Source organism: Microtus ochrogaster, chromosome 1, assembly GCF_000317375.1.
Source record: "Microtus ochrogaster isolate Prairie Vole_2 chromosome 1, MicOch1.0, whole genome shotgun sequence".
Lineage (NCBI taxonomy): Eukaryota > Metazoa > Chordata > Mammalia > Rodentia > Cricetidae > Microtus > Microtus ochrogaster.
The window spans coordinates 83,531,740-83,542,654 of record NC_022009.1 but is presented as its reverse complement, the minus strand read 5'-3'; the positions used below and the strand labels follow the sequence as shown (position 1 = coordinate 83,542,654).

General features: G+C 35.4%; 1 protein-coding gene across 2 annotated transcripts in view; it reads right to left on the bottom strand.

Moving 5' to 3' along the window:
- Hltf (helicase like transcription factor) overlaps window positions 1-10,915 on the bottom strand; it is a 61,850-nt gene that overhangs the window by 15,803 nt on the left and 35,132 nt on the right. For both annotated transcript variants that reach the window (XM_026782664.1, XM_013347929.2), the window contains 4 exons: window positions 10,462-10,605; window positions 9,445-9,583; window positions 7,064-7,199; window positions 5,410-5,589 (listed from right to left, as the gene is read on the bottom strand). In XM_026782664.1, coding sequence (XP_026638465.1) covers window positions 5,410-5,589; window positions 7,064-7,199; window positions 9,445-9,583; window positions 10,462-10,605 — 599 coding nt within the window. The remainder of the gene's footprint in view (window positions 1-5,409; window positions 5,590-7,063; window positions 7,200-9,444; window positions 9,584-10,461; window positions 10,606-10,915) is intronic.

Here is a 10,915-nt window from a genome sequence, read left to right as displayed (position 1 = left end):
TGGGTCTCTGTCTCTGTCTCCTTTCATCGCCTGATGAAGGTTAATATTCAGGGGGATGCCTATATGTGCCAAACTCTTTTTATGAGGCTATAGTTACCTTGAAACCCAAACCACACAAAGACTCAACTACGAAAGAGAATTACAGACTATTTTCCTCATAACTGTTGATGTAAAAATACTCAATAAAATCCTGGCAAACTGATTCCAAGAACACATCAAAAAAAAAAAAAATCTACCATGATCAAGTTGGCTTTATCCCAGAAATGCAGGGTAAGTTCAACATGTAAAAATCTATCAGTATAATCCACCATATAAACAAACTGAAAGAAAAAAATGATCATTTTATTAGATGCTGAAAAAGCATTAGGTAAAATCCAATGCCCCTTCATGATAAAGGTCTTGGAGAGACCAGGGATAAAGGAATGTATCTAAACATTATAAAAGCAATATGCAACAAGCTGACAGCCAACATCAAATTAAATGGATAGAAACTCAAGCAATTCTACTAAACTTAGGAACAAGACAAGGCTGTTCACTTTCTCAATATCTTCTCAATATAGTACTTGAAGTTCTAGCTGAGCAATAAGACAACAAAAGGAGATAAAGGCAATACAAAATGAAAAGGAAGAAGTCAAGCTTTCACTATTTGCAGATGATATGATAATATACATAAGTGATCCCAAAATTCCATGAGGGAACTTCTACAGCTGATAAACACTTTCAGTAATGTGGCAGGATACAAGATCCATTCAAATAAATCAATAAATAGATTGGGGCCCTCCTACATACAATAGATAAGAAGGCCAAGAACGAAACTAGAGAAACATTACCATTTACATTAGCTACAAATAACATAAAATATCTTGGGGTAACACCAACCAAAGATGTGAGAGAACTGTTTTACAAGAACTTTGTCTTTGAAGAAGGAAACTGAAGAAGATATCAGAAAATGGAAAGATTTTCCATGCTCTTGTATGGGTAGAATCAACATAATAAAAATGGCAATCCTACCAAAAGCTATCTATAGATTCAATGCAATCCTATCAAAATTCCCAGCACCTCACAGACCTTGACAGAGCAATATTCAACTTCATATACAAAAAGCAAAAAACCCAGGACAGCCAAAATATTTCTGTACAATAAAGTAACTTCTGATGGCATGACCATTCCTGACATCAAGCTCTATTATAGAGTTACAGTAATGAAAACAGCCTGGTAATTGGCATAAAAACAGACAGGTGGACCAATGGAATCAAATGGAAGACCATGATATTAAACCAATCACAAATGAACACCTGATTTTTGACAAAGAGCCTAAAATTATACAATGGAAAAAAGAAAACATCCTCAACAAATGGTACTGGCATAACTGGCAATAGGTAGAAGAATGCGAATAGATCCATACCTATCCTTATGCACAAAACTCAAGTCCAAATGGATCAAAGACAGCAAGATAAATACCAGTCACACTGAATCTCATAGAAAAGAAAATGATAAGTACACTTGAACACATGGGCACAGGAGACCACTTCCTACATATAATACAATACCAGTAGCACAGACACTGAAAGCAACAATAAATAAATGGCACCTTCTGAAACTGAGAAACCTCTGTAAAGCAAAGGACACAGCCAATAAGACGAAATGACAGCCTACTGAATGGGAAAAGATCTTTACCAATCCCACATCAGATAGAGGACTGATCTCCAAAATATATAAAGAATTCAAGATATTAGACAGCAAAATTCCAAATAATCCAACTAAATAATAGGGTATATGTCTAAACAGAATTTGCAACAGAAGAATCTCAAATGGCTGAAAGACAATTGAGGAACTACTCAACATACTTAGCCATCAGGGAAATGCAAATCAAAACAATTCTGAGATACATCTTACACCAGTCAGAATGACTAAGTTCAAAAACACCAATGATATCTTATGAGGGAGAGTATGCAGAGTAAGGGGAATACTCTTCCACCACTGGTAGGAGTGCAAAATTGTACAGCCACTTTGGAAATCAATATGGTGATTTCTCAGAAAATTAGGAATCAACCTACCTCAAGACCTAGCAATACCACACTTGTGCATATAACCAAAGGATGAGCAATAATACTACAATGACATTTTGTTCAACTATGTTCCACAGCAGCATTATTTGTAATAGCCAGAACCTGAAAACAACCTAGATGCCTTCAATTGAAGAATGGAAAAAGAAAATGTGACAGTTACACAATGAAGTACTACTCAATGGCTAAAAAACATGATGTCTTGAAATCTGCATGCAAATAGATGGACCTAGGAAAAAAACCATCCCGAGTAAGGTAATCCAGACCCAGAAAGATAAACATGGTATATACTCACTCATAAGTGGATATTAGATAGATGTAAATCAAAGGATAACCAGCCTATAGTCACAACCCCAGAGAAACTAGGTAACAAGGAGAACCCTAAAAGAAACATACATGGATCCTCCTGGGAAGAGGAAATAGGTAAAAATCTCCTGAGAAAATTGGGAGTGTGGGGGTGGGGAAAAAAGAGGGTGGAAGGGCAGCAGGAGAAGAAAAGGGTAGGGGGAGAAGAACATGAGGGAAAGGGATGGTCGAGATGAGGAAAGAACAGAGAGATAGAGGAAGGAAAGAAATATCTTGAGTGAGTCATTATGGGGTTAACAAAAAACTTGGCACTAGAGAAATTGCTAGGAACCTACAAGGATGACCCCAGCTAAGACCCTAAGCAATAGTGGAGAGGTTGCCTGAACTGGCTTTCCCCTATAATCAAATTGATAACTATTTTAATTGTCATCAAAGTAGATGTAGACATCTGGGGCTGTGCTCCCACAGTCTAGTCAAAGAGAGGGAGGAGCAATAATATAAGCAAAGGGGTCAGGAGCGTGATGGGACTACCCAGTGAAACCATTTACGCGAGCTAATGGGAGCTCACTGACTCTGGACGAACAGAGGAGCAAACAACATAGGACCAACTGGGCCCTCTGAATGTGGGTGACAGTGGCATGGCAGGGTCAATCTGTGAGGCCACTGGCAGGGCACCAGGATTTATGCCTAGTGCGTGAACTAGCTTTTTATAGCTCATTCTTTTTGAAGGGCTATCTTGCTCAGTCTAAATATAGTGGGGAGGGCCTTGGTCCTGTCTCTAAGTGATATGCCAGACTTTGTTCACTCCCCATGGGAAGCTTTACCCTATCTGAGTGGATGGGCGAAGGGTAGGGAGAAGGAGGATTATCTTGGAGCTTTGGAGGGAGTAAAAGGAAGGTGAAATGACCAAATTACATTATAATAAAACAAATAAAAAAGTAGTTTTATTAAAACTACATCTTGAAAAAAATGAATTCAGTCCAACTTCAAAAGTCTCCACAGTCTTAGCAGTTCTAACACTTTGAAAGTTTAAGTACACAGTCTCTTCTCAATCCTAAGCAATAATTTAACCATGAGCCTCTATAATATGAAAAAAAAGAGTTACATACTTCAAGTATATAATGGCACAGACTAAAGAGGTCCATTACCAAGGGAGGAATGTAGCATAGAAAGGAAAAACCCAGCAGGGCAAACACTAAATCCACATCTTCATCTGGGCTTATAGGGGTATGTGTATGGGAGATTATATTGATTAGGTTAAACTGTGTGGAAGATAAACTCAGTGTGGGTAAACACTAATCCACAGGCTGAGATCCTGAATTGGATTTAAGAAAGAAAAGAAAATGGAATGCAAACATTGGTTATGCATGCAGACGCAACAATGTGACAAGTTGCCCAGAGTTGTTGCCACTGTGACTTCCCCTGTAGTGGTAGACAGTAACTTCCAACTGTGAGCCAAAGTAATCCTTTCCGTTAAATTGCTTTTGTTGCTAGATTTTACTGCTGCAAAAGAAAAGAACAGCACACCAAGTGACTTACTCCTTTCTGAAATTTCATGAGCTGAGGCTCCACAGTTCACATTTCCTTCAGCATTCTTATTCAAATTCCCACCAGAATGGCTCACTCATTACACTCTGCTTAGAACAATTCTAGCTTTTCTAGCCCAAAGTTTCAAATTCCTTAACATTCCTTTCACAAATTCAAAGGTTTACAAACCACTTGGCCAGGTTTTATCAAAGCAACGATCTGACTTATAGGCACCAATTTTCAGTATTAATTTCTCTTCCTAATGCCGATCCCAAATCTTTGAGAAGAAACTAAAAAATGTAACCAGTGCACTGTGAGGCTAGGGTATCTACAGAGTAAGATGCTAAAAATTTGAAGTAAACAATTTGAATTTGCAACCATCTTTGAAAAAGTAAGGTTTTCTTAGTGTAGGTTGGTATTCTGTGTAGTATTATAAACATGGGTGATATGTTAGCGTGACTTACAACAAAGTGTAGAAATCTAAGAATAGGAAATGATGACACAAAGAATTAGGAATCAGAAGGTGAATAATTCTAGTTCAAGAAACATTATCTGGTGTCAATTGCCCACAGAGATCAGAATTAGACAAAGACAAAAGAGGACTGTAAACTGGGGACTCTTCATAACAGAGGCACTTTAATGAGGTAGGCACAAAGCAGATTTAATAAGAAAGCTAAAGAAAAAAAATTAAGGAGATTTCCAAGTTCCAATCACTTAGCAGTGCTAAGTGAAACTTCTCAAACTATTTCAAGCAAAAGTAGCTAACATACAGAAATAAAATTGATTAAAATGAGTTTATATTTTTGATAAAATAAAGCAATTTAAAATATTAAGTTTTATAGGGGGTGAGGGAGGCAGAGGGAAGGAATCAGGAAGTACTAAAGTTGTTTTTATAGGCCAGTAAGGGAAGACTACACTGAAAAGTTGATAGAGATAGGTAGATAGATAGATAGATAGATAGATAGATAGATAGATAGATAGATAGATAGATCATAGATAAAGACAGAAAAAAACAAAAACAAAACAAAAAAAACCAAAAACAAAAAAGCAAAACAAAATAAAACAAACAAAATCTCCCAAAGTAAGTTGTGGTTCAGGAGTTTATCAAAGAGAAAACAAGTATGGAACTGAGCTGGAAGCATGCTGCCCTGTGTCTACTCCCATGACACTCAGAAATGGAAGTGAGCAAGCTCTTCATCACTGACAGAAATCAATATAAGCTTTAGTTTTTTGCAAGCCCAAGAAATTAATTACATGATGAATTATACTATTGTTTCATTCATTTCAATTACTTTTTAAAAGAAAAATTTAAAGCATAAGTCACAGGAGGAAAAGAGTTTTTAATACATTACAGATTTTATAGCTAAAATGTCTAAAAAACTGTAATTCAGCTAATAAGAAGCTAAGAAAGAAAGAAAGAAAGAAAGAAAGAAAGAAAGAAAGAAACAAAGAAACAAACAAACAAACAAACAAACAAACAAAAATTTAACCTGGCAATCTGTTTCCATACCTTCCAATGATAGCTTTGCCTTCATTTTTAACAGACTGATAAATCTTTCTCTCTTCTTCTGAAAGTGAAACATGCTGAATAAATACTTTCCTTTCTGGTAATTCCAAAACAGGTTTCCCCTTAATTTTGCTTGTCTTTGTTCTTCGAAGTGTAATACTTTTAATTAAGGACTGTAAACGTCTAGTCAAAGTAAAAGAAAAAAAAAAGTAATTATATAACTATCTCTAAATCAGTTGAGCAAGAAAGAACAGAAAACAAGAATTTATTGATTTATAATTTTAATAAATTAAACGTTTTTAATCGTTTATTTAGGCTTTTATCCAGAAGAATATTTTACAAATAAAAAATTATTACAAAAAAGTACTGAAATTGTACCAACACAATACTAATAATCCTATATTATGTACTTACTTTCCCAAGCTTTTCTGGCTTTGTTGTCATCATTGACACTCTTATTCCTCAACTACTTTCTTATCAATTATACCACTTAATGTACAATATGTGCATTCTTACTAAGCAGCTGCTATGAAGTCTAAGGTACTTTATTAAATACAGTGCAGATAGGAGTAAGTAAGATCCTATCATCTGTTATCCAAAGTAATCCTGTTCTCATGAGTTAAAAAAATCCCATCTAATGTAATATAAAAAGTACAGGTATAAAATGAAATCCAAATGAAGTTTTCATAAATTAGTGAATAACTGAAAAATAAAAGTATGCAAACTCAGAAGAGGGGGAAATGTCTTTCTTGGCTCTGTAATCTTGCTATTTTTTCCTCAGTGTCAAAATTTAAAAAAAGAGACCAGTTAGAATATTTCTCATAATAGTAAAATACACAATTTTTAACTGAGTCTAAGTAGAGCATAAATAGTTCTCAGGAATTGTGTGACCAGTTTTGACACCTAAGATAACAGTTTCAATTTTGAATCATTTTCACTTTAACTCATAATCAGAAACATTTTGATGGTATCTGCCCAAAACAGAAATAAATATTCAATACATATACATCATGTATCTTTACTTAGAGAATGTACTCTGGTATTTTTCATAATTCTCTATTACGTCTCTATTTCTTTTTCCATGCTGACCACCACCCTTTATTCTGACACTATGACCCACCATTGAGTACCAGATCCTATTGAGACGATCACTGCTCTAGGAACAGGGTAGCCAAGTATGTGGGAAAATACCCATCAGTGTTTTCGTTCCTTTCTCTGCCTTTATCTGTACCCACTCAAATCAACCATATGCAATGTTCATTAAATCTTGAGATCACTGTATGCTATATACTATATACCAAACAAAATACCTCTAAAAAAGTACTGTAAGTTATCAAAATATAATGCATAGTGAACCATCAAAGGATATAACTTTTTCTATCACTGTTAAATGTTTTTGTGATGGCTTTGGGGTAACAGTCACAAATAATGACAATATAAAGGTCTGCCTTTCCTTTCAGTTTTGCTAAGAGGGAAAAAGTGCACAGAACAGAAATCTTGTGTCTCCAGACACAAGTTACTATGTTTTAAGAGGCAGTGACACGGATACCCATGTGTTTTAGAGACTAAAGTTAAAAGTGAAATGAAAACGGTAATAGAAGTGGCAACTGTTTACAATAACTGTAGCTACTATATCTGCTGTCACAAACTTACTTACCTAAGTCCTCCCTCATCTCCTGTTGTAACGGGACGTTGTATTGTTCTATGCCACCATTCTCTATCAATAAATGGTTTAAGCTTTAAAAAGGACAGTAGAGACCACAAGTCCTTTAAAGAATTTTGGATAGGAGTACCTAAAAAAAAAAAAAGTAAAGAAACAAAACAGGAAACCATTATAACTCTTAAAAATTAAATTGATTTTGTGGTGCTAGGGATCACACATGCTAAGTAAGAACTCTATTACTGAGTTATAGCTCTTTAGGCAGAATATTCCCCTGGCCCAATGAGACAAAAGGTAGTTGAAATTGATCACCGTACTAGGCACACACTAACTCAGGTCATCACATGGGTAATGTCGGACCACTGAGCCATCTCCTCAGTCTTGATTTCTTTTTCACATAATTTGGTGTTGGTGTATGTTGGTCCCTGCAAGCACCATGGCCAGCAGGAAAACAACCAGGGTGAGGTAACAATGAAACTTGGGTCAGGAAGACTTAGCCAGTGTTGGGTCAAAACTTCTGGAGTCTGATACCAGGTGGTTTATTTTAGACAAATTTAAATACAGTATAATTTTGGAAAACAGTTTCCTGATAACAACCATCCCACCCACATGTGCACAATGAAATTTAAAGAGTGAGTATATTGAAACTCTTTTACAAAATACATGTGACCATGAAGATGGGTTCTATAGCTTTAAGGACCTAGAATCTGGTGTGGTCTCTGAAAGAGATGGAGGTCAGCAGGCTATAAACCACATGTGACATCTCTAGTAAGGATGGTTCTTATTGGCTGAGAAACAAAGCTAAAGAGAAAGGGCTAGAGAGGGAGAGTCTAGAATAAACATTCTGAGGGATTTAGTTGAGCTCTGGATCAACAGAAAAGATCACCAGGTTATTTACAGCATCCACTCCCAACCATTTTGGTAGAAAACAGGTATTTATTTCTTCCACTGAGGAAACCACTCTGCTGATTAACAGCCCTAGTTTCTCCAATGCTTATATATTCACGCACCCTTTATCTCCTCATTTCTAAGTTTTTAAAGAAAAAAATAGTGGTCATAATGGACGCCATGGTAGAATGCATTGCCTCCATGCTAAGATAATTAATTGTAAGAATTGCTAAGAGAGGAACAAGAAAAGGGGATTATCCATGATACAAAGGTTTGTGACTTGATAGATTTTTGTCTGTCTCTTTATGTAAATCATTAATTTGACCATCAAAATAGTACTGGAAAAATCAGACACAGTAAAGCAACGCATTTCAGGAAATTGTTGACAATTAAGATTATCTTCGAGCAACAGCAAATAATCTTTAGTAGCACTATTTTGTAAAACTATGGTCATCACTGGTATATAAAAACAGTAGCAAAGTTCGGATGCCAATTTTATATCTGATCTTTTAATTCACTCAAATGCCCAGGAACCATATAAAGGTAGACATAGCAGCGTACATTTGTGAACTCAGGGATCCAACAACAAGGTGAGAGGCAGAGACAGGAGAATTCCTAAATGCTCACAGACCAGCTAATCTGGCATATGCTGTAAGCTCTATCTTAAGCAAAGAGACAGGTGAAGACTAACAACCAAGGCTGTCACCTAATCTACAATGTCCTCTAATCTAAACACACACACGTAATTTTAAAAAAAACAAAACATGAAATTGACCTCTTAGAGACTGAAAGAAAATAGTGGTTACCAGAGGCTGAGAAGAAAAGTGGAGGAGAAAGAAGGGAAAAGATTCCTCAATGATTATTAAGGTACAGCATGGCAGAAAAAAATAAGTTCTGCTGTTACATTGCACAGTAGTAAGATTAACAATAGGAAAACAAATAATGCACTATACATATTCTAAAAGCTAGAAGAAATTATTTTGAATGCTTTTACTACAAAAAAAGAGGAAACATATAATTACCCTAATTTGAATATGATACAATGATCTATCATTATCACATTAAGATTATGAATATATTTGGGCATCAATTTAAAAGCTAATAAAAAAAATGAGAGCTGCGAGGTAGCTCAGCAGATAAAGTGCTTGGACACAACTATGATGGAACTGGAGTTGGACCCACAGAATCCACTTAAATTCTGTTGTGTATAGCAGCCTGCCTGTAATGCCCGTGCTTGGGATGAATATAGAATTCCCAAAGTTGGCTGGATAGCTAGCCTAGTAGTATTGTGAGCTCTGGACTCAACTAAGAGACCATGCCTCAATGAACAGGTAAAGAATGATCCAAAAGGTACCTAATACAGCCATCAAGCTTCCACAGGAAGGCACACCAGTTGGATGTGCACTTGCACACATATATATGCCCACATACATATGAATATACAGACACATAAAATTTATAGAAAACAAAAGAAGGAATGCTGTAATTACCTGTCAATACCCATCTTCTTTCTGCCTCTAAGTCAAGTACAGCTTTTGTTTGTTGAGCATTTGGATTTCGTATGGCATGTCCTTCATCCAGAATTACTCTTAGCCATTTTATGCTATGTAATGGACTATCATCTTTAGTCTGAAATTGAGGTTTCATATTACATAGAGGTTTCAAAAAGCACAGGAAAATAACATAATACTTAAATGTTTGTTAAATAATAGTAGTTCTGATCTCTCCTATCAATTCTTACTAGGTACCTGGTACTGTTAAGTACTCCAAAGACAATTAGTGAAGCCCACAAGTCTAGAATATTACATTCATTTTACAGCTAAGAGCACCAAAGAACAAGATACTAAATATGTTTCTCAAAGTACCACTAAGAAGCAGCTAGCTCCTACTCCAAGCTTAGAGATCTACTGAGTCATGTATAATACAGAGAACAATTTTGCACCAGATTCAGTGATAGAAAAAACATCCCCTGTAAGGAATTTTTCAATGTCACAATCTTACTTTCTTTTATACAAATGGCAATGTTCTTTCTAGAAGATTAAGATTTTAACTATATAGTATGTCCAAAATAACTGGAATTGTTAAGGAAAATAACAGGCTCATGAAAAGAGTTGAGAACTTAATTAATGACTACTATAAACAAAAGGTTTATTTTCAAACTGATAATACTCATCATTAAAAAAACAAAAAAAATGTTCTTTTTGCATATAAATTGTGATAAAACACTAGATATAACCCAAATTTAAAATTTTAACCTAAACTGTTCTAAATGACATACATTTCCAAATTAGTATCTCAAGTAAGTGTAAAGCTAGTGGTTAGAAGCATTTGCTGCTCCTGCAGAAGGCCCCAGTTCTGTTCCTAACATCCACATCAGGTAACTCAGAATTATCTGTAATGCCAGCTACAGGGGTCTCTAAAGTCACCAACATTCACTATCACACAGACACACACAATTTTTAAAACATAATAAATATTTTTAAAACTTTATTTATTTGCATACTTACTCCATAATCATGAGTTAAAACATTGTAAGTAGTCAAAACAATATCCTGTTTTGAAAGCAAGTTGGGATCTCTAATACGGTCAGGACCATAATAAACATAAAAATTCAAGTGCACTTCTGATTTTATATGTTGCCCAAATTGGTCCTAAAAGAAAATTACAGATATTTTAGTAAGAAGCAGATGAGTATCAAGTTTAGCATGGTCTTTTATCCTGTCACTTATTATTTTTAATAAACGCTGATTGGCCAGTAGCCAGGCAGGTAGTATAGGTGGGGCAACCAGGCAGGAAGTAGAGGTGGGGCATGATACAGACACAGAGCAAGCAAGATGTGACTGCCTCACCGAAAAAGGTATCAAGCCCCATGGTTAACATAGACAAGAATAATGGGCTAATATAAGTTATAATAGTTAATAAGAAGCATGAGCTACTCGGCCAATCAATTTATAACTAATA